Raw genomic sequence first — 24,279 nt, 5'->3', positions numbered from 1 at the left:
CCAGCAGGTGGTCATCTGCAGATCTCTGCTGTGGACACGGTGATCTTGTCCCCCATTCTAGAACAACTTAGAGCCCTGGGATGTGGAGAGGTCGTTCAATGGCACCTTTTGAATTATTGATGTAACCAATGAACCACACGAAACCAACATCCCTCCAAACAAGTAGGAGGGCACCAGAATATTAAATAAATATGCAGAAAAAGACATATGGTAAACATGTCATGTAGTTTTGAAGTGTTCTCTTATTTCCCCAAAGATAGTTGCTTGCAGTTTGCCAAAGTATGAAGCACATTATGCATACATGAGATTAAAGTGGAAAAAAGGAGTCTGAGCTTCAGATGAACCTGTCCTCTCTGGCGTTTCCTTTCCAGACATAATTTTGATGGCAAAGCGCTTCAGCAAGCATCAGGACAGCTGGATGATCCTGGGCTTCTTCATCTTTCTGCCTTTTGTCCTAAGTCTCATCATTGGGATCATGAAGAGAAACGAGAGGAAAATCCTGCCTCAGAGAGAATGCCAAAAATGAGGGTAAATACAATCCATAGTATCAGCCTGTTGGGTTAAGTGGAACTGCGTTTTGGTGGTTTATGTTCTATTAGGTTATTTGACTCCTTAAATATGAACTATTCTTGGCCCCATAGAAGTTGGATTCTTTTAACGTTCTTTTTCAGTACTTCAGCTCCCTGGATCTTTTTCTAGTTGTGTTCCACACTGCACTGGGAACTTAGTTTCTGAAATGTCAGTCAGAACACTCCTCTCTCTCCCCGAGGAAGAGAGAAAATGATTATTTGCAGTCAGAGTGCAGAGGCCCTGGTAAGTCACGGAGGCTGCTCCATTTCTGAGTATGGCTCCCTGGCTCCAGGAGGATGAAGGTTTCAGGCTGTTCTGATGTAAGATTAAACAGTGTGTGGGGGAGAGGGGGACATGGGTCCGTGGTTAGGGGCACATACTGTCTTGGCAGAGGAGCCACGTTTGGATTCCAGCATGCATTGAGTGTGGCTCACAACTGCCTGTGATTCCAGCTCCAGGGACTTAATGCTTCTGGTCTCTGTGGACACCTGCACCCAAAAACACATACCTAAACACCCACGTGCGCGCACACACACACACACAACACACATGCACATACACACGCACACATGAGCGTGCGCACACACACATGCACCTGCACTTAAAAAATAATAAAAATAAATCCTTTAAAAGCATAGGAAGGGGGAACGGGCCTTTCCAGATGAGTTCAGAATCCAATTCGAGCTTTAGGCTGCCTGCCCTGAGAATCTGCCCTATCATTTACCGTTGGGACGGGGAAGTAAGTGATGATGTGGACATAGTGTGGTCTGGAGAAATCCAGGCTCAAGGACTCAGTAACTTAGATCCCTAACTCATGGTTGGCCAAGCTGCAGTTTCTCTTGAAAAGCCTTGTGGCAGGCCTTGTGTGACCAACGGAGGTGTGTGCTGCCTGCCACAGAAGCGAGTCTGCCACACCTGGCTGTGTGGAGCTGGTCTCAGAGAGGTTACACATTTGGGCTCAGTTGGTGAACTGCATTGTTAGTGCCTCCTGAAGGTTTTGCTGTCTGGTAATTGCCAACCTTTCCAGATGATGGCACCACACAAATCAACCCCAGAAAAAAAACCTGGTCTCCCTCCGGAAGGAGGATGCAGATCTGAAACCACAGGTTGTCAGTAGTGACGCTGGCGATGTTACTGGCTGCCCTGGTAGGGGCACGGGTTAGGGGCTCCTGACCTAGAAGGATGGGTTCATTGTGTGGTATGGACAAAGGATAATTAACACTCTATTTGCTGAAGGAATTCTTTAACATCAGGCTGAATTCCCTGTATAGCTCGGGGGAGTTCAAGAATGATCGTACATTAAGGGAAGAAATTTTTCAGGTCAGTTTGTGTTAGAGACGCAGAATGAATACAACGGATAGCCACTGATTTTTATGGCTGGAGGGACCAGAGCGTGGGAGGGGAGCGTGCAGAATTGTCCTCTCCGTTCGAGAACAATATACAGGCAAATAACTAAGACAATCCCCAAGCTAGCCCACACAGGCTTACCTCACGCTGCCCATGAGCCTATTGTTAACAGATACCCGCAAGATACAGGCTCTTAAAGTCTGGCACACAAAGAGCAGGCCGGTGGTACGGCGGTCGTCAGTATCGCTTATGGAAAGGCAGGTGCCCCTTGTGAGTTTAGGCTGTAGATTAAATTTAGTGGAAAAGGCGTTTGGGGTCATAAAAATGCTCTCCTTTTTGAGGTTGCTTCTCAAAAAGCCACCAGTGAGATCAGTTGTCACCCTTTCACATGTCCCTGGAACCCTGCCTACACACTCTGTAAACCGCTTGTGGTGCTGGGGTTGGATGTGTTTACCTGCAGAACCCTGTGAAGCTGCCACACGTCACGGACTACACATCATACAGTTCCAGGAGGTTCCCGACCACCTGTTAGTCCCCTGAGGATTTGGAAGGAGCAGTGGCCTCCTATCTTCACAGTGAAATTATTCTTCATACAGCTTGTGTTGATCAACTTTACTTAAAATGTTCAATTGCAATTTTTGGAATGACCACAAGATGTCACTATACATTCATTGTAACAAAAGGATCCAACCACCGTTAGGGCTCAGCCTGGCAGAGCTGGCCTACCAGTCCTTGATAGATCTGAATTCAAAATTTTGCCAAATGCACGCCTAGACATCTGCCAAAGCTTCTCTTACTACATTTTTGTTTCTAATTAAGGCTAATGTGTTTTATATTTATTTTTTCTATGGAGATATTGCTTATATGTATTCAAGCATTGATGGACAACTTAATTATGTAGCAAGAAGTACTCTCCAAGTTGAAAATTCAAATTCTACTATTAAATATGTATGTGATGGTATTCATGTATGTCTGTGTATCTCTGTGTGTCTATGTGTGCATGTGATAAAACAACATAACTATAAGCAACTTGGGAAGGAAAGGATTTAATTCTATACTGTGGACACTTTATCACAGCAAAATGTGTTATCTGAAAATGAGTAAATAAGAACTTGCAGCTTTCATTGGAACTCCAATCTGAATATTAATGCTATTAATACTGGTGTGCAGCCTGGACTCCCAGACCAATGGGAACCATGCCTGGTACCCTTGCTAGGAGTGCCCTGGAGTCTGTATCCTTGGGTGCCCAGGGGTACCTATTGTTGAGGTCTCCATGTATCAGGTCAGTATGAGGGTATTGACCACCCAGGGTCTAGGGCAGTGGTTCTCAACCTTCCTAATTCTGTGACCCTTGAATACAGTCTCACTTGTTAAAGTGACCCCCCCCAACCATAAAATTATCTTGTTACTGCTCCATAACTGTAATTTTGCTACTGTCATTAATCGTAATGTGAATATCTAGGATGCAGGATATCTGATATTCAATCCTGTGACAAGGTCGTTCGACCCCTGAAGGGGTTTCCACCCACAGGTTGAGAACCATTGCTCTACTTCTTTCTCACAAGTGAACTCCACATAAATACAGACAAGAGAAGTCTAATCTTCCACTTAGTTTCCCTAAGCCATGACTTTCCCTCTAGGAATTAAAGCGTGTTAAGCTGAGCAAACCAGGAGGCACACACCTGTAACCCCGGGATTTGGGCAGGACAAAAGCAAGCCGATGGAGCTTCATAAAATCTACCAGTCTTTAAAACAAACAAAAGGAAGGCAATAGAAAAAGTTCAAACTTAGAAAAAGAAATGTGCCCTGTTTTATAGTTGTTTCATGGCTGTAATCTGTTTGTCCAAAATGTAGATTATAAATACTAACTAAGCATCCATGCCGTCTCCCTTTCACACTTCTTAGACAGATCGCTAACGATTAGGCATGTCTGCCATGGGTTGATTTTTCATGTTTGTGTATTTGAAAGTCACTTTAGGTGGAAACCCAGAAGCAGGTCTGGTTCTCGACCCAACTGTGAATTTCTCTTTTCTTCTTCGTTACAGCATGCTATTCATCACATCAGAAAGCTGCCAAGGAGTTTAGCAGTGAATAGACCAAAGGAGATAATGTGTGTTCTAATCCCTCTGTTACCCCCACCCCCGGATACAGTTTAAACCTCAGACTTTTGTAAAATAAAATGGATCCACGCACAAGTGGAGGCTTCTCTGCATCTCTCCAGAGTCTGTGGGTGACAGGTGACAAACGGCGGGCCGAAGGTGGCTAGTGGCAAATCCTGGGAGGGCTGTCCAAAGTCCTCACCCTGGAAACTTCTGGCTCCACAGACCTGAGGCCTGGACAGAGTAACAGATTTAAGGAAGACAAAGTGGGGAAAGGATCAAGAATGAAAACCAATTAGTTTTTACTCTAAAAATACATAAAAGGCACGGATGAGCCCAAGATGTGGGGCTTGATCATGGATCTGATGAACCTTTCATGGGATTTGCTTGAATAAGACAACAGACCGAAGCCACCAGAGCAGCTAGTGAAGGATAATGGCACGGGACTCCGGTGACTCCGCAGCAGACAGGAGGGGAGGACAAATGGTGCTGGTTATGTGTGTTACAGGCAACATGGATCTCACACGCAATAGAAAATACCACCCGACCACAGTCCCACAACCAATTTAGAACAAGTTACTTCAGTAGCCCTCTACTCGATACAGAAATACAATCAATTCAAAACATTTCCAGAAAGAGATCGCTGTAGACCCAGACAGTATCAAAGACGAATTCTAACCAACCCTGAAGGAGAAGTTGATAGTAATTCTGCAAAAAAAAAAATCTTCCAGGAAACTAAGATCATTATGCCTGCCCTCATGTATAATAAACAGCATCATATGGTAACCAAAAGTGCTCTGCTGAAACTTCTGAAACGAGAAAAAAATCCAAGGACCCATGAACAGCAAATCCAGCCGGCCACACCTAGAATAGACCTGGCTTTATTCCACTCTAAGAGCAGGGCAGTTGGGGAGCTTGTGAGCGTCAGTATAATCAAGAACTTCCAGGAGGCACACCTGAGCTCTCTTCAAAGGCCAAATGACCCTTCCAACTGGTATACCTACCTTTACTTTGTTTTGTTTGAGTCAGGGTTTCCCTGTGTAGCCCTGGCTGTCCTGGAGCTCATTTTGTAGACCAGGCTGGCCTCAAACTCACAGAGATCCGCCTGCCTTTGCCTCCTGAGTGCTGGGATTAAAGGAGTTCACCACCACTGCCCGGCCTAATTTATTATTAGTACTTTTAGCATTTTCTAAGTTATTTGTTTTACTCAGAATTTTATGTTATATACAGTTGTGTGGAGGTGGCTGTCATTTTCTCTCCCTTGCACCTAACCCCTGAGCACTTTTTTCTCATTCAATATCATCCTTTGCTACACAGAGAATTCAAGACTAATTTTGGATAGAACATTGTTCCAAAAATAGCAAAAGCATATGCTCCTATATCTGTTTGTTGACATGGCTGAGGATACAAACATCGAGCGTATATAGCTCTAATTCCACATTCCTAACAGATGTTGTCTCTCATCATAGTTCTTGATCACAGTCAATATTCATATTCTCCACCATGGCATTTCATGTGGTCCTGTCCATTGCAGAAACACAAAATATAAAACAAAATTTAAAACCTCACTTGCTGGAGACCCGGGGAGATTGCTTTCTGAATAAAATGTTTGCCATCACAAAAGTGAGAACCAGAGTTTAGACCCTCAACACAGGGGGTTGTGTTGAGTGACCCTCAACTCACTGTGTTGCCAAGGCTGGCCTTGAACTTGCGGCAATCTTCTTTTCTCCCAGCCTCCCCAGCGCTGGGATTAAGGCATGCACCATTGCAACCAGAGACTCTTGATTACACTAAGTTCATGGGATCCGTTTCATACTGAAACCATGTAATTTCTCCACTGATCACAGTTGATTTGTGGGCAATGTAAGACATATTTGTGACCAGCAATGGTGACCTGTGCCCCATGACCTGTGCCCCATTTGTGTTAAATACCTGTGAGCAGCCTGATCCCTCAAGTTCACAGACAATTCAGAATAATTACTGGGCTTTCTGATTCAATGAATGAACTAAGGAAAAAATGAGTGAAAAAAATGAATGAACATGTTTAGCATGTTTATTTTTACTTAAATTTGCTGCCCTCCTGCCTCAGTCTCCCAAGCGTTAGAATTATAAACATCCCCAGTCGTACTTGGGTTAATTAATTTTTTTGAAGGGGAAATATTGGAAGGAAAAATTATGTTGCTCACATGGTCACAAAATCTTTTGAACTGCTAAAATCTAATACAGTTCAGATCTAACTAATATCCTAACAAGTTAGGAGTAAAATATCCTTCCTCTAAACTGCTGGCCAGCAAGATTGTGACCCACCAGTGCAGTTCCCACATCCAGTTCCTGAGCTGCATGGTAGAAGCCTCAGGGGATACCAGGTGTTTGGCCAAAAATGACCTTTGTTTCCATGCTCACTCCCCACGATGGTTAATGTCAACTGCCAAATGGACAGAATCTAGAATCATGTAGGAACCAAGCCTCCGGGCACACCAGGAGGGGTTATCTGGGTCAAGGTCAGCCTCTGCAGAGGGCTGTAAGGGGTTATCTTGGTCAAGGTCAGCCTCTGCAGGTGTCCGTTGCACAACCCCTGTACCTAAGGCTCAGAGAATATTAGTGGGAAAGCTGGCAGAAAAATTACAAGAGCCAGAGGACTGAGCGAGCCGCTGTGAGACAGTGTCTTCTGGGAACAACACCGAGGAACGGTCAGCAATGTGGTTGCCCCACAAGACTACTCCATTAACACACCAGCATGGATTGGGGGTCCTATGGCCCCTCCCCTGGATGAAGAGCTACAGGCAGTCAAAGGAAGGCTGCTGAGGAAGAGAGACTGTTTTCCCCGGGATGAGCTCCGGCTGGTTTACCCCGTCCTAAATACATACAGCACCAGCACACAACACTAATGAGACTCAGCAAGCTTTGTAGATGCATAGAGGTAAGCACTCTACTGCCAAGCTAAATTCTCAACATGTAACCTAATCTAATATTCACGTAACAGCCGCTGTTCCCTGCGTTTGAGGATGCTTGCCCATTGTGTATGCCTTCATGCTTGATGCATATCTTTAACTTTTCTTATATTCCTTCTTTTGTTATATTTCAGATTTTTATATGTTAAACAATATATTTATATAATGGTTATATTAATACATCATGTATATATGACATACGATATACAATGTTATTGTTATATAATATATACTATATGACATATATACAATGATATATAACAATATGTGTATATATGGCAGTAATATATGCACATTATTGTTATATATTGTATATAATATACAATTATATTACATATAATATATAATTGTATCACGTTTAATATATAATGTATATGCTGTTTCTATATATTAAACCATTCAGGGCTGGAGAGAAGGCTCAGTGGTTAAAAGTTCATAGTGCTCTGTGGAAGAACCAGGCTAGGTTCCCAGCATTCATACTGAGCGCTCACAGCGGCCTGTAACTCCAGCTCCAATCTGACACCCTCTTCTGGCCTCTTCGGACTTATACCCACACACAGACAGAGACATAGGATTTAATATTATTTTTTAGCTCAATCCGAAATCATACTTTTAAACATTTTTTTCCTTGCACAGTTTATACAGCAGTGGACGATTCATTGCCTTCATTGTCTCTCCTTTCTTCTTTGTAAATGTCTTCTCTTGTGTTGATGTTTGTTTACAAACAAGTGTTTCCCATTCTACTGGTTTGATGCTTAAAATTTAAATACAGGCAGGCATGAATGCACAAGCACACACACACACAAGCACACACAGAATGCTAAGTCTGGAGGTTAAAACAAACCTCTATATATTTTCATGAATTGGTTTTCATCTATTTCCAGAGCATGTAAGAATCTTTTAACATTTATTTTTAGTCCTCTTCACACTTATGAGATATGAATTGTTGATATATATTTAAATTCACTTTACACATATGCCTATCCACCATGTATCTAAGTAAATCTGAGTACTACTATTGCTGCAATAGTTTTTTTCGTGTGTGTGTGTGTGTGTGTGTGTGTGTGTGTTAGGGACTCACTATGCAGATCAGGCTGGCCTCCAACCTACAGCAGTTCACCTGTCTCTGCTTCCTGAATGCTGGGATTAAGGGCATGCATCACCAAGTTTGGCTTTCATTGTTTTATAGGCATTCATTTAGTCATATCTCTGCATCTTCTCCTGGACTGTTTTCTCTCTGAATAGTCACAAATCCTGTCTTAAGTGCAGGCTTGCTGGTAATCAACATCTACTCTGCTTTATAGTAGTCTCATTTTATTTGCGTTCTAGAGTCATCCTTTCTTGTTTTATTGGACTTACTCTTGACCATGAGGTCTTTTACGATATCACGTTCATTGCCAACAGAATTCAATCATTTTTTATTCAGCTGTCAGTTACATTGTTGATCATTTAAAGGTCTTTGGTTTATCTAGAATAATCTGTAAATGGGTTTTGGTTTTGATTTTGAGCAGCGTTAATATGATTGGCTGCGTTTGCCATTAATCTCTGTGAAGTACATACTCTGCACGTACGTGAGACTTTGTGTCTTTCAAGGTTACAGATTCTCTGCCCCCAATTCTTTAAATACTGCCTCTCTGTTCTTTCGAGTAAGACCAAGATAATACCTATGTGAGATTTCCTCAGCACACCTAACATCTCATAGGGATTCTGTGTGTGCACATTGATAAATACGTACATCCTGTAACCATATTTTTCTATGTATCTTTACCTGTATTTTTCTTCCAACAGATCTGCAAGTTCATGAATTCTCAGTTATGCCATAACTGAGAATAACTATAATACTCATCTTGCTGTTATTCATATTTGCTATATAAAGGACTTCCCAGCCTTGCCCTCTATTTCTTAATGTTAAACAAATCAGTTTACAATCTATTTTCTCACTTAGTCCCACGTCTCTTCCTGTCGTCTTCTGTTTTTCAGTCTTGCATCCTGTGTGAGGCTATGTTAGCATCTGTCCGACCACTACCAGAAGGGCACAGGTGCTCTGAGCTCTAAGGTGGTGTTTTTCTTAAGGAGTAGTGAATTGTGTTTTGTGAAGGCAACTAAAGGAACAGAAACTGCTGAACCACAAGAATCCCCTTCCAGGAATATCCAGAAAATTTCCCAATTAGACATCTATGAAGGTCAAATTTCTTGCTTCCAATAAAGTTTTTAGAAAATCCCTGACACTAATTTTTTTTTTTTGAGACAGGGTTTCTCTGTGGTTTTGGAGCCTGTCCTGGAACTAGCTCTTGTAGACCAGGCTGGTCTCGAACTCACAGAGATCCGCCTGCCTCTGCCTCCTGAGTGCTGAGATTAAAGGCGTGCGCCACCACCGCCCGGCCCTGAGACTAAATTTTCATGGGGAAGAATTGGCCTGCTATAAACTTGTACCAAAAATGTTGTGCCAAATAATCTTTCAAATATTAGAATATCAGCAGATTTTGGTGTTTCAATTATTTTAAATTCTTCTTGCAGATGTATCCTAGATTATTCTGTTTTTTTTAAACTTAGAATCACTTTATTTAAAAAATAAACATATTTTAAGGATAATAACAATGCTAGGAAGGAAGCAGGATGTATTTCAGAGCCTCGTGTATTAAGAAGGAATAAGTTTAGTCTTGCATAACCTTGGATAACTTTTCCCACAGATTTTTTATTTTGATTTATTAGTTAGCTAATTGCCTTATTATATAGCACCATCTGTCTTTGAACTCTTGATGTACTCTTCATAATCTAGCCTGAGTTCTGAGTATGTGCTGCCAAGCCCAGCGGATTCCCTTTTAGGTCTTTGTATCTGGTGTCAGTGACAGCCACAGTGCACTAGACAATGGGATTTTCCCATGGGGGTGTTGATAAAGAAACTGGAAATGAATTGTATAGCTAAAGGTCTAAACAGAAAATACAATAGCGATGGAGAAACACCCAAGTTATCAAACGGGTGACATTAATAAGGAAGGCAGAGTCATACATGACTCACCTGCAGGAAGCTATAGAGCCAAGGTTCCCAACCTCTCTGGGGAGAACCTCAAGAGGAAGAAGAGAGTCTGTGGGAGAGCATGGAATTGTGGTGCTCTCCAGAAATCAGACATCAGCAGCTCTCAGCAGGGGGACGAGGAGTCAAGGCAAACAGCCGAGGACATGGAAATCAAGAAGACGGGATCGGTACAATACAGTTCAGATGTACGAAATGGGCAGCACCTGGAGGATGTGACACAAAAGAGAAGCGAGCAAATAAGTGTGTGACGTCATAGGCATGCGTGCGACATCACAGGCGTGTGTGACGTCATGGGCACGCATGTCATCATAAGCATTGCGTGACGTCAAAGATGGGGTGGAGGCACCTGGGCAAGCAGGGTAAGAAAGACACTTCACCAGCCGTGGCCCTTTAGAACTACTCCTGAGATATTTTTCTTTTTCCAAGCCAGAATTTCTAGAACTTTGTTCTGGGTTTAGACTAATACATGTTCCAATTGTCAATACTGTATTAGAATCTTTCTTTCTGGTAGAAATGATAGGACTCCATGTCAAAAGCCTTACTTTGTGTCCTACCTTGAAGATATAATATGACTTCATGACCCCACCCTGACCATGGTTCCAAATGAACCACCCTCATGAAGCATTTAGTTTACACCACCATTGTATTCTCTTTGCTGTGTTATTTTTGGTTTCGATTTTCCTGACTCTTTTTTTTTAATGAGAACATATTCTTGTAAAAGCCATCTGTTCAGAGAAAAGCCATCACACGATAACGATGTCAGACTGTTCTAGAATGTTCCAGAGCCACAGCTCATTAACTCATTTCCTAGAGCATCTGATGGCCTGCATGATAAGCCTCCATTGTCTTTAATGTACTGTACAAGGTTTTGCTTTTTTTTTTCCTGATCATCAAAAAGGACAACGCGGTTTCTTCTTTTGGTTCAGTATTTCACAAGAACAAGCAATGACTCTACAGACTGAGGTCCTGCCTTAAAAATTAAAAATAAAATAAAAATAAAAAACACAAATCAAAAAACCATTGCATCAAAGTGGACTTAAGCTTGGGTGTAGTCTGTAAGCCTTTATCACACAGAGTTCTCGGTTTTGTATTATGGGAAACATTTTCCATTATTTGAACCTCTGCTTTAGTTTTGAACTTATGAGAAAAATCCCCAGATGTGCAGAGCTGTTGGCAAATGAAATGACTCACTAGCCATGTGAAGGAGACTGCCCTCCACTAGGCTTGGCACAGAAAGACATCAAGGTAAGATACCCAGAAGGGAGGTCTGTGTGCGGATCTGCTCAGGCCATCAAATGCTCCTGCTCTCTGCAGCTCTGAAGAGGCTGGCTAACCTTTGTCTCCCAGGTTGGCTTTCAGGGCTACTGAGACTTGACACTGACATTTTTAAAGACCTATGGGAGCTTATATAAAAGCCAATAACAGATAACTGTGGTAGTTAGGACCATAGCTGTCATGATATTCTTTATTTTAGACTCAAATTTGGAAAGGTTCTCTAAAGTCAAACGCTCCCTCCTGGTCACCTACCTGTCTCCAGGTTTCCTTTCATTTTAGTTGTGCCATTGTGGCTTGAACTCCCAATTCCCCTACGGGGGTAGCAGTGACTACCTAAGTCCCTGATGGGGTGGAGGTATTTCCAAGGCTGCGGCCTCTGTATGTACTCAGTCACCATACTGTGTACTGGAAACCCAGGGATATCACATAGCCAACTGTTAATGTCCTTGAGGAATAAATCTGATAAGGAATACAAATGTTTAGTTTCTTCATATGATGAATAGAGATGCTTTGTGATTTTATTGTTTACCGAATTGCAAATACATAAAATAGAAAATGAAACTGTCCCAAGGGGAAGCCACTTCTCCCGGCCCTGCCCTGCCTGCGTATCAGCTGTGGGGATTGTCCTAACATTTATAAAGACAAGCTTCCTTCAGTCCCTTCAGTGGCCAAGAGGGTTCAGTGAAGTAGACAGCAATGGCACACAGTGAAACATCTCCTATGGAAGGTTCTAAGAGGACCCTTGAAGAATACCACATAAACGAAGTTGTGGGCTTTGCTCTGCCACATCCACTGGTAAGAGATATAAGTGAAAACTCTGCTTTAGCCTCATTATTTATCTTGACAGACGAATGTCTGAATAAGCAACTATGCCTCACCTTCTCCTGAACGAATGCCGGAGCTAGGGTACAAATAAGCGAGCCTCCTTGCTCTTCATGGTCTGTTCTTCCAAACTCATTCGTGTGTGCTCCTTACTCTCCTAAGGTGGAAATGGGAGGAGAGAAGTCTTTTAGCTTTATAAGGCAACAGCGCTTGCAGAGGGAAGTGGGTTTCTAACAACCACCTTTTCAAAGGCAACAGTCAAATGGCCCGAGTCGCGGGAATTTCCCTCTTTTGAATTATATCAAATGTATAAAGTCTGTGTTCCTCACTAATTTCGATAAACGGGATGACATGTCAAGTAACTTTTATTTGGTATTAATAATGCTTGTCGTTTGCATAATTCAAATGAGGGTCTAAACTGCATTGACTGTGCTTTTGCGCAAGTTTTAGCCTCGAAGTGCAATGTGTGTGGAGTCGGGGAGTGGAGGGGATACTCATCTTAAAACACCACGCATCTCAAGCAGGTACGGTGGTGCACAAAACCAGCACCCAGGAAGCAGAGGCAGGAGAATTGCCTCAAATTCGGGGTCAGGCCATCTCAAATTAACAAACCCAAGAACTTACTGAACAAACAGAAACCATGTCACTAAACTGAATTGTAAAGAATGCCACGCATATCAGTTTATCACCAGCAATTTATGAGAACTTACGGATAATAGGATGGAGGCAATATAGTCCTATAGAGGTGGCCGTTGCTCACCTAGTCCCGCTAAGAACCGGAGTAAGCTGCTGCGGTTTGAGCTTGAGTGACACTGGGTGGGACCCAGCCAGGAAGAGCCCGGAGCCAGGAAGGTACGCGTCTTGGGGTCAGTGGGTTAGAGACTGAGATAAGATATGGAAAACCAAAGCAGTTCCCTGGTTAGCGAAGAATTTGGAACCTTGCAGAGTTAAGGGTGGCCGCGAGCCTGTTCCAGCTTTCCCCGTCTGGGGCTTTCTGGTGTGTGCGCCCAGCGAGCTCAGGAGGAGCATCCCGCAACTCTCATCCAATTCGCTGGCTTGCTGCCTCGAGGGCGGTACTAAGGTCTAGCGCGTATCCCCAGGCTCTCCCTGCCTGTGGGCACCACGCCTGGTACCCATGCCCTGGAGGCTGCATCCTCGGGTACCCTGGCGTACCTAGTGCTGAGGTCTCCGCGTACCGGGTCCCTATGTGAGTATTGGCCACCTCAGGGGCTAGCGCAGTGGTTCTCAACCTTCCTAATGCTGCAACCCTTCAACAGTTCCGCATGTAGTGGCGATTCCCAACCTTAAAATCATTGTCGCTGCTACTTCATAACTGTTACTTTGCTACTGTTAAACCTCTGTGTTTTTTTCGATAGGTTTAGGCAACGCTTGTGAAAGGGTCTATCGACCCCTGAAGGGGTCCCGCGAGAAACTGTGGTGTAGCTGGAAGCTACAGGTTTCCAGGGAAGGAGTAACCAGGTCTGCGTGTGGGTGTGGTTCAGAGTTCCCGAGTTCTTTGGGGACTTTGCCTGTAGAACTCACTTGCGATGAGTGATTGTAAACGAGACTTAGGAGATATCTTCATTTGAATTTCATTTTCATTTGAGGGTGGGGGCGAAAATAGCTTGTGGTGGAGGAAGTAGACAACACGCCTACAGCAGCCCCTCCCCACCATTGGCTTTACTTTCCAGGCTTTCTCCTACTCATGACAGCCTAGGTCCTTCCCCCCCCCCCCCCCCCGCCCCCGCCACCTCACAGTACGTGCACAGCGTGTCTCAGAGGAGTGTGAGTGCCTGTCAATCGTTTCCTTTAAGTGATGAGGTGACCGTTCTGGATTAAATAAAGAAAACAATTATTTGAGGTTGCTGAGATTTATGGTGGGAACAAATCTGTCGGAAATTGTGCCGGGAATTCGTAGGTTAGGAAGATGGTTCACTCGGTGGCATGCATGCACAAGAACATAAATTAAGACAAAACGGAACAAAACACAACAAACAAACCGTTGAGGTGGTGTATTCTTGAAATCCCAATGGGTCCCTAGGGCTTATTGGCCAGCCAGCCTAGCCTAACCTAAAGGGTGTGCTCCAGGACAGAGGCGCCCAGTCTCAAAAGTGAGGTGAATGACACACCTAAGGCTGTCTTCTCACCACACACATACACACACACACACACGCACACACGCACATGCACACATATACAGACATGCACACACATGCATACACACACATGTGCATACACAGACTTTGTCCTAGTTCTGCTGCCCTACCTCAGACTGCAAAAGTTAGAGCCACAGGGTCCTGACTGCTGCCTACTTAGGATGGATCAGGCCCTAAATGCCCGGTAATGCCAGGCCCTGCAAGAGCTAAATTAGAACCACAATGCAGTTTTGATTCTTCTAATTGGAAATGCTTGTTTGAGCTACAAATAAATTATATACAAAACAAATAGCAGATAGATATTTAAATGTGCGAGAGACCACTTCTTGGGCCATTGTGGAATATGGTAATATATAAGTGGAACTGAGTGCGATGCCTAACTTACTGGTGACTTTCATGCCATTTCATTTTCCTTCCATTCAAAGAATATACCTGAGGAGGAAGTATCAGAAAATAAGGGACGCAGTGTGAAATGGTATCACCCGTGGATTCATGGAGAGGAGACTGGTGTAGGATGCAGTAACGAGGAAGGTTTGGGGAGAATCTTGAGCTGGGTATAGAAAAGTGTGAATGGAAGAGAGGAGCATGGGCCTCTGCCTGTGCACCGGTCCAGTGGCAACACCTGCCTGGTGTTTGTTGGGGACACCAGTGGAGCCACGGGCAAGCTAGACCATCCACAGGAGAGCCTGTGCTACTTTAAGTGACCTCCATGAGCAATTGCAACAAGCTGGTCTTGTTTTCCTTTCAAGGAGGAACTGCCCCCTGCGTTCGAGGGCTGGCTCCGCATTGCTAGAAGTCTTCCTAAACTGATCGAGAATGGGCAACTTAGAGAAGAAGTTGAGAAGGTTTGCAAACCCATATAACCGTCTTTCTGTGTAGTTTCTTCACATTTTAACCTTGGTTTTAAAACCCACAGTATTCCCAGGATTGATGTTAGCCAAATTTCTCCATCTGTTCTCAGCTGCCAACACTCAGCATTGACGAGCTGAACGGGCACAGGTTGCAGCGCCTGGCACATTTGACTCTGGGGTACATCACCATGGCATATGTGTGGAACCGAGGAGATGGTGATGTTCGAAAGGTTTGGAGATTTTTTTGGAAGGGGTATTTCTCATATTGGATTTTTTATTAACATGAAAATTAGTTCCAGCTTTTATTAAGTGTAAAAACTTTTGAGAACTTGGAGGGTAACTCAATGGCAGAGATCCTACCTGGCATATGGAAAGCCCTAGGTTTGAAACCTAGGGTTGCAAAAAGTTAAATATTAGAAGTATATTATTATCATTACTATTGGTGATGCCAAGGAGTTGGTGCTTCCCAAGTGAGACGCTAGGGTTGAGCCCGGGGCCTTGTGCGTGTTAGGTTCCATGGGGCTACAATTTAGAAGTTTGCATGAAGAGACCATCATGGTCTTAGCATCATTAAACAACAACAACAAACCCCACAAAACATGTTTATTAGACTCAGTAGGGAAGTCAGAATTATGACAGAAAGATAAAGTGAAGCTCATTTTAATTTATCACAACTTTGTCCAGCTCTTAAATCCTGGCAATAAAACTATACAACAGCTTATTGTAAAGAAGGGGTTTGTTTCAAAGCAAAAATAAGTGAGCAAAATCTAAGTCAGGATTCTGCCTTTCTTCTCATCTGCAAAGCTAGCTGTAATAGCAAAGTGTTAGGACGCTCCCTTTGCTTTCCCAAGTCAGCTCAAATTATTTTACTAAATGCTTCACTGTTTCCCTCTGGTCCTGTGTCTGTAAACCTCTGATTAAGAAAATGAGTTTCTGTTTAAAACATGTATGACTAGTTGCAGCTGACTAGTTCATGTGTATGACTAGTTCACATGTATGACCAGTTCACATATATGACCAGTTCACATGTATGACTAGTTCACATGTATGATGAGTTCACAGCATGTGTAGGTGCTATCTGATAAACAGTGGTTTTGATATTGCTCTCTTGGTTAGATCCACCCCCAAGTATATTGAGCAAATCTGAAGCCATGATTTCTCCAAACCGTGGCATTGGCTGTGTGTTATGACACAGACTTTATACCACTAGAGTGTCTGCACCCCGGTGGCCTTTTGTTCCCTCACCTTCTCCCTTTGTTACATATGTTCACCCTAGCTATGACTCACTCTGACCGTGATTACTTTAATCACTGTATGGGAGCATCTAGTTCTAAATCAAATGACGTTAAGCCAGACAGGTTCAGAACACAGTGCTAGCTGTATAGTTAATAAAACCACTGGGATTACTCAGCTTGGACACCAGGGAATTAAGGGAGATGCACTACTCACCCATAGGGAAAGGAAGATCCCTTCACCAATGATACTTCATAAAGCACCTTCCAGGAGAGAAAAAGTGTCTATTTCAGCTCACAGCTTCAGAGGCTTCAGTCTGGAGTCACTTGGCCTTGTGTGGTGGGAGCACCATCTCATGGTGACCAGAGACTGGAGGCAGAGACTTCTGTGCCGTAGACTTCCTAATGTTCCCCTGATATTCCACCAGGGGCTGCTGCCTAGAAGACCCTTCTACCCACAGTTAGGGCACATCTTCCTGGCTTAGCTAATCTTCGGAAACACCCTCTGAGAGATGTCCAGACTACCATGCTGTAAGAACCTATTCAGCTCTCATCAGCATCAAGTTAAAAATCGAGATTAACAGTCACAACTAGCCAGTTAAAAGGAATGCTAACCGCACAGCTTGCGGGTTGTTGCGTTGTTTTGTGCATGGGGCACAGTCTGACCGGGTAAGCACAGGCATATATGGAACTCATTCTGTATCCTTGGGCCGGCCTCGAACTCTCAATTCTGCATCATCCTTCCAAGTTGTGGGAAAGCATGTCTGCATCAGTATGCCTGGCACCAGTGCCAAGTATAAAGAAGCTTATTGAAAACAGAATAAACATATAATACACACACATACACACACAGAGAGAGAGAGAGACAGAGAGACAGAGAGAGAGAGAGAGAGACAGAGAGAGACAGAGAGAGAGAGGTCTGTCCACAGCCCTTTGCTTATGCTTCTCGCATGAGCCACATCCCTTGTCCTTAACAAAGCCAAGAAATCCAGGGGCAGCTAAATTTTCCTTCTTTTGCTGCCACTAGCCTACGTGGTGTCTCACGGGACAGATGGGTGAAGGACAGAGTGAAAATAACCCAGGGTCATTAGAAAATCAAACCTTTGGGCTCCTTATCTTTTCTTCCTTCCTGTGCCCAAATTACGCCCGCAACAATCTGCATCCCAAACACGAACACCGAACCATTGCCAGGGTTACCTTATGAGATGTGGGAGAGAAAATTACGCACTGGCTTCCAAGTGCTGTCTGCGCTCCGGGACAAGTTTGAACAGTGCGAAGAGAAGAGAAGGTAAAGTGTTTCAGCTGCTAAAGATGAGCAGTGTGTTTCAATCAGGTGCTGCCTAGGAATATCGCTGTTCCCTACTGCCAACTCTCAGACAAGTTGGGGCTGCCTCCGATTCTGTCCTATGCAGACTGCGTCCTGGCAAATTGGAAGAAGAAGGACCCCAATGGGTATGTAACTAGGAACAGAACAGGGCTTGGAATGCATGCCATTAATTCAGGATATTTATTCCTTAATTTGGGGCGGCACAGCTTCTGTTGTTGGTTATGGCGTCTTAGACTGTGGTGTCTGTAACTATGAATGTGTTATATGATCATGAGAGGTATCTGGATACAGTCAGGAAAATCCAGAGAGCCTTCATGTTCAGTGTGACTATTGTGGCCACGCCTCAAACAGTCACCACCCAAAGGCAGCTTCTCTTCATTCGGTTCCTTCCTCTGCACCAAGAGAATACACTCTAAATAGTGCTTATTGATTTGGGGTCTAGCAAGGTGACCCAGCAGGCACAGGTACTTGCACAGCCTTGGCTGTCCAAGTTTAATCTCTGGGACCCAAGTAAAGGAAGCAAAGAATTGACTCCCACAAAAATGTCCTGTGATCATTACATGTGCACCATGACACATGTACTTCCATGTCATAGTTGGGATTCACCACAGCATAAGGAACTGTGTTAAAGGGTCTCAGCATTAGGATAGTTGAGAACCACTGGTAAGTGATCTTGAGAAACATAGAAAATATGTTTTTCCTTCATTAAACCTGTGTCTCAACACTACTGGATCATAGTGGATGAACCAATATTCAAATTCACCTGGTTTTGCTGTTTTCTTTCCCTCTTCCAATTGGCGCATTGTTTTGTGGCTGCTCTGCTAAGGCCCATGACCTATGAGTAAGTATTTGGTTCTTATTTTATTCCAAGAATTACTTGCCATCTCAAGTGAGTGTAGGTTTATGGGGATATTTCACATGATTGTATTTAAGAAGAAAGTAATTAGAATGATTATTTAAAAGGCAAATAATGCAGTCCTTAATTGTATCTTTTAATATGACTCTATCTATTTGATATTGTAGCTACAGATCCTTGCAAAGCTGCTATTTTTAAATCTACATGCATGAAATTAATATGAGCAGATACAAAAAGTAGATGCATCTATGTGCCTTTGACCCCCATGACCTTTGTGACTAGAAGTAGTTAATAATATCACCTAATAACCTATCTCTACGCTTTTTAACCCAATCCTTGCCGATTTTGATCTATGTACTAAACTTGTAAAAATTGGGAAACTAAGCCATATGACACAAGTGTAATCTCACCTAGATGAAGTTAGAAATACATTTATTAAAAGATAAAATGCTATAAGCACTGCTCAACAGAAGACAGAAGGGGGAATCCGGAAGATGGGGCTAGTGTTTATAGCCTAAGACATAGTGACGACGGTCAAGGTCTTTGGAGTCACAAACATTTTGATGCATTATTGGAACAGGAGGCCTCTAGCTTGCACCACCATAAATAATAGCTGGGGGAAAGGGGGGAAAATGAATGGTCCCATAGGCCTTTATTGGTGATGGCCAAGAGTTTAAACAGTATCTTTAAGTTAAGATCTTTTTAAAGCAGGATCTCACAGCAGACAAGCAGTGGTGTGGCCAAGCTCTAGGATCCAGAAATCTAAACACTTCAAAACTCCTAGATACACAGATTCCGAAGCCAGAGTTGCCACAATACCAAAACTTCAGTAGAAAAGAAAACTAGAATCCAGCCAGTCTTCTCTGTGTGTGATGGGGTTGGAGCAGCGGGGGTGGGGGTGGGGTGGTAAGTGGGCAGGGCTTTCTAGAACTTGAACTCAAGGCTTTGGGCATATACTTATGACAATATGCATGCCTGTACAATTTATGGAAACAGACATACTATGGGGTTTCTAAATCCATGTTCTGGAGTTAAATTCCAAGTGTGAGCATGGCCTTAATTCCACATGATCTTTAGGTAGTGCACCCAATGTACCTGACTTTAGGATTCTTAAAGGTGGAGTAGAGAGAGCAGGACATAGCATACAACACTCTGGCACAATTATTTTTGAAATAAAAAAAAACCTTAGAAATAAAGATGTTGGGAAAGTATGTTGCTCTACAAATTTGCCGTTCATTTCCCTGAATGCTTTGCCAACCGTGACTCATTTCCTCAGGAACATGGACATTCTGTTCTCCTTTCCTGGTGGAGACTGTGGCAAGGGCTTTTTCCTCGTCTCTCTATTGGTGGAAATCGCGGCTTCTTCTGCCATCCAAGTATGTCTGCTCTTCCTTAGTCGTTTCCTTCCCTTTCACGTAAGCAGAGCAATCACATAGCAACTACATCCCAGTAGCATGGCTGACTTTACGCTGGTCATAAAATTGGAGGGAAATACATCCTTTGCTAAAGAAGAAATATTTTTGTTTTGTACATCTCCCTGAAATATAAAATCTAGGGGCCATGCGTTTAGAATCAAATTTGAAATTTCATCGAGAAATAAAAATCTCCAAAGGGATTTGTCGTTAGCATACAGTGATGTGAACGCAATTTTTCTGACTGGAAAAAGAAACCCAGAGTCCTGGAGAGATGGCTCAGTGGATTGACATGCTTGCTGTGTAAGCATGTCACCTGAATCTGGTCTCCCGGATCCACATGTAAAAGCTGGGCATGTTGGGATGTGCTTGTGAGGCTCAGAGGTGGTGATAGGAAGACCCCTGGAGCTCTCTGACCAAGCCAGTCAGCCTAATTAGTGAACTCCAAGACAAGGAGCAGTCCTGTCTCTTATGCAGTGGAACAGCTGCTAAGGAATCCTTGGACGTTAACCTCTGGCCTCCACATTCACGCGAGCACACGCACATGCACCCGCAGAAGTCTACAAATTCATATGCATTCAAGTACACACAAGAAGGCGGAACGGAAACTTAATTTACTGAGTTAGACACCATTTGTCCTGTGCCTATGTTTGCCACTAGAGCTTACAGACCTTTAATTGTTAAACACTTTTTTTTTTTTTAGGCAGTCCCCACTGTATGCAGTGCAGTACAGCATCAAGACCAGAAAGCACTGGAAAAGGCATTTAGAGATATAGCTAAGAGTCTGGATGACGCCAAGACATATTTCCAGAGGATGCGCGGTAAGTACCGCCGGCGGTGCATATTCTGAGCTCACAGCCCTATGTGTCTGGTGTTTGGAGCAAAGAGTTTTGAAAAGGAAATGCAAGGTACCCATTACGGAGTGCCTATCCGTCTCCCTGCCTCGGGACACTTCTGTGGAGAAGATCTCGCTGTGTCCTTTTTCAGGAAAGGAAATGTAAAGTCAGAGAGATAAGGTTGAGCCACTAGTAGTAAACAAGGAACCCAGAATTCCAAAGCGGGGTCTTTTTTAACACAGAGGAACTTCCGTGTTCACCACTAGAATCCACGAAGACACCTGTTGAACGCAAAGGCAATTTAAGTGTTGGAAAAACCCAGACTCCAGTCTGAATTCACTCTGCTTCTTCGCAGAGTCACTCTGGGGTAACAGAAAAAAGAACTGCTTCAAAATTAAAGTAGAAAAAGTAGGAACCCTATAAAACCCACAAGTTCAAAGGAGTACTTGCGGCAGGAAATCTGCCTTCCTGGCCTGGTTTAACAAGTGGGATTTTGTTTGTGAGTTTGAAGCTGCTGCTGATTGTCTGTTGAGGGAGAAAGCCCTTCTAATCAAATGTTAGTAAGTTTTAGGAAGACCAGTGGGGCTACTGCATGGTGGTGCGGGGGTATGTGCCTGTGAGTATGTGTATGTGCTGCTGGTGATGGTACCCAGAGCTCACAGATGCTGTGAAAGCACACTCCCACTGAGTTGCATGCCCAGTCCTGGTTTGTTTTTGCAAGCATTGCACCTGCTGGGTCGGGAAGCACACAGAGTGGTGCCGGGCAATGCTGACGGTTTCATCTGGATGGCGTTGTCTTGGAGGTGAGGCTCGTTGGTCCCTTAGCAGGGTACAGGCGAGTGATGAGTAGGTTTCTCCAGGAGAGGACAGAGGAGAGGAATGCTTGCCCGGGAGGCCCTGGGTCTGCCTGACGCCTCTACTGTAAGCTGATGGTTGTTTATGGTTTGTTGAGTTGGTTGCATACTGCTCATGCTGCTTGGTTAAATACTTGCATCTTTTCACAGATTTTGTGGATCCAAACCAGTTTTTCAATGTTCTGCGCATATATTTGTCTGGGTACGTAGTCTGTGGTTTGAGTTTATTTTCTCCACTCATGTACAGACCAGACCAGATCCCAGTTGCTGGCCTCTACTATTCTTCGGATTGAAATAATGATCCGTATGCTCACACCCACATCCACGTTGTCTAGGAAGCACAGGCTGTGTTTTTTGGTGACTCTTGGCTAGGGAGTCCCTGGAACGGGGGTGGGAAAATGATTCAGGGCAAAAAGAGAGAATGATCTGAGCTAGGGTGAAGTAACGTTCCACTCAGAAAGTGTGTCAAACTTTCTCTGAACTATGATCTCTATTATTTTCATAAACAAAAATGGGTGACCAAGGGTATATGGGAGAATCACCGCTAGGGTAAGATCTTCCATCTGGCAATTAATTCAAAGGACTTTTCCTCTCTTTTTGGTCTAGCTGGAAAAACAACCCCAAGCTGCCAGAGGGTCTGCTGTATGAGGGGGTCTGGGACACCCCAAAAATGTATTCAGGGGGCAGCGCAGGCCAGAGCAGCATCTTTCAGTGCCTCGACATCCTTCTGGGAATAAAGCATGAAAAAGGTAGGTGGAAACGATAGTATGTATTTTCTTTTCTACTAACGGGACTTGATGCAGGTTAACGATCTTCCCCAGCAGCTTCTCTCTGGAATGTATCTGGTGCCTTCAGGACTCTCATTCCCTTTCCCAGATGAGCCAAAGTTCAAATTCAGGTTCATCATTCTCTGAGTGTTGACACACAGCCATCGCCAGGGTCGAACGCTAGAAAATGAGACACATCTGTGAGCAGAAGCTGGGAGGCAGGGGCCTCAGTGACAGGAAAGGGCTGATACTGCCCTGGTGTGCAACATCCCGCAGCCTGGCAGCCCAGAGTGAGAGGCTTGCACCCTCTGACTGCGTTTACTAAACGCTTTCTAGGGTCCTCAAGGGAGAGAGAAAAATCCTCCCACTGTCATGTTTTCATAAGCTTAGGAGACATGGAAGAGGATAGCACCGTGCTAGGTGAAACTTAAGACACATGTTCAAAAAGATTGCTTGAAATCTTCTGTTAGGCGTTATGATTCACTAAGAACAGACCGTACATTCCCTTTCTGTGCATCAGCCTCTTGCAGGGATCCAGTATGACGGAAAAGCAAGAAGGCAAGAGCCAGGTGTGACGCTGCCCCTCTAGAATCCCAGCACTCAGGATGCTGAAGCAGAAGTGTTGCAAATTCAAAGCCATTCTGAGCTACAGAGTGAGATCCTGTCCAGTAGGAACCAAATAAAGCAAGGAGAGAGGGAGTCATGGAAAGGGAGAGGAGAGAAGGAGAGCCAAAAGGGAAGGAAGGCAGAGCAACCACAGGCAGAAGATCCTGTTAGGAGCGTTTTGCTTATTCTGTCTTCAGGACTAATAGGAGTCTTGAGTAATAGTCAATGTTAGCAGCAAGTAGCAAGTCATTTGCGGTGGGCGTCCTTCAATTCCTCTACAGTGGCTTTAGATAATGCTCACACAGCCTGCCTGGCCTTGCACTCCGCTGTCTCCTTTCTCCCCAACAACCTCACCTGTCTTCATTTTACCGTAGGATCTCCCGCAGAATTCCTCCAGGAGATGAGAGAGTACATGCCTCCAGCCCACCACAACTTCCTTCGCTCCTTAGAGTCAGGTCCCTCAGTCCGTGACTTTGTCAAGTCAAGAGGCAATGAAGACGTGCAGAAAGCATATAATGAATGTGTGAACGGCCTGCTCTCTCTGAGAAGTTTCCATCTCGGTATAGTAAAAACATACATTATTGATCCTTCGAAGAAGCAACATGGAGGCGGCTCCCAGTCAGAGGAACCCTCAGAAAACAGAGGGACTGGGGGTACTGACCTCATGAGTTTTCTGAAGAGTGTGAAGGACGCAACCAAGGAAGTTCTTCTGAACAGCCCTTCAGTGTAGCAAGGTTGCATTTGATCAGTGCATAGGGATCTGCATATGCCCTGCCGTAGCTCATTAGATCAGCTCCAGTGAGGATGAGTACAGAATGATTTACCAGGAAGGCACTGTAGGGATTTCAAAATCATCTCTACATCTCCCTGGAGAAGAATAGCAAAAGTGAATTATTTAATAATATTTTAAAATGATCTAAGAAATATTATAAATTATATTGCTGATTGGGGGTGTAACAATGAAACCCAGTAAATAAAAATTATTGTAAAGTGAATAAATCTTGTGTCATTTGTAGCTGTAACTCAAGATCCCTCAAAATGACTTTTACTTCCTGAGTCCTGTACTTTCAAAATGTTACGATTGCACGTGTCCATTGTCACCTTGTCATTATTTATTAATGTATTCTCATTACACAGGAAGCTGAGGCTGCCGGCTACCATTTGCCAGTCTTAGCAAACATCTCTGGAATGAATATATATATATGAATGAACTGAGATGGGATCACTTTTTGTGATGGTTTGGATGATGAATGCCCCCCATGCATTCACACCGAGCAAGCT

At 43.8% G+C, this 24,279-nt stretch overlaps 2 protein-coding genes and 1 long non-coding RNA gene across 4 annotated transcripts in view; 2 read left to right on the top strand and 1 right to left on the bottom strand.

The window, feature by feature from the left end:
* Positions 1-526, top strand: part of Adam18 (ADAM metallopeptidase domain 18) — a 50,504-nt gene extending 49,978 nt beyond the window's left edge. Inside the window, exon 19 of the mRNA XM_075984638.1 lies at positions 372-526. Coding sequence (XP_075840753.1) covers positions 372-526 — 155 coding nt within the window. The remainder of the gene's footprint in view (positions 1-371) is intronic.
* A 7,031-nt stretch (positions 527-7,557) lies between these two features.
* On the bottom strand, positions 7,558-13,100 carry LOC142857680 (uncharacterized). Its single transcript, XR_012911845.1, has 4 exons — positions 12,812-13,100; positions 12,158-12,258; positions 9,987-10,207; positions 7,558-7,721 (listed from the first exon to the last, which is right to left on the bottom strand). It is a non-coding gene; the product is annotated as an uncharacterized LOC142857680 (long non-coding RNA).
* On the top strand, positions 11,946-23,997 carry Ido1 (indoleamine 2,3-dioxygenase 1). 2 transcript variants are annotated; one of them, XM_075986370.1, is made up of 10 exons: positions 11,946-12,074; positions 15,007-15,102; positions 15,219-15,338; positions 17,674-17,792; positions 18,494-18,508; positions 19,800-19,899; positions 20,639-20,756; positions 21,776-21,827; positions 22,232-22,374; positions 23,373-23,997. In XM_075986370.1, the coding sequence occupies exons 1-10, from the start codon at positions 11,976-11,978 to the stop codon at positions 23,726-23,728; spliced, it is 1,218 nt and encodes a 405-aa protein (XP_075842485.1). In that variant the 5' UTR covers positions 11,946-11,975; the 3' UTR covers positions 23,729-23,997. The 2 variants fall into 2 exon arrangements, with proteins under 2 accessions (XP_075842485.1, XP_075842486.1); XM_075986371.1 differs by lacking the exon at positions 11,946-12,074 and adding an exon at positions 13,192-13,308.
* Positions 23,998-24,279: the final 282 nt, after the last annotated feature.

The sequence above is a fragment of the Microtus pennsylvanicus genome, chromosome 9 (assembly GCF_037038515.1).
Source record: "Microtus pennsylvanicus isolate mMicPen1 chromosome 9, mMicPen1.hap1, whole genome shotgun sequence".
In the NCBI taxonomy this organism is placed as follows: domain Eukaryota; kingdom Metazoa; phylum Chordata; class Mammalia; order Rodentia; family Cricetidae; genus Microtus; species Microtus pennsylvanicus.
This window is presented reverse-complemented; position numbering and strand designations above follow the sequence as displayed.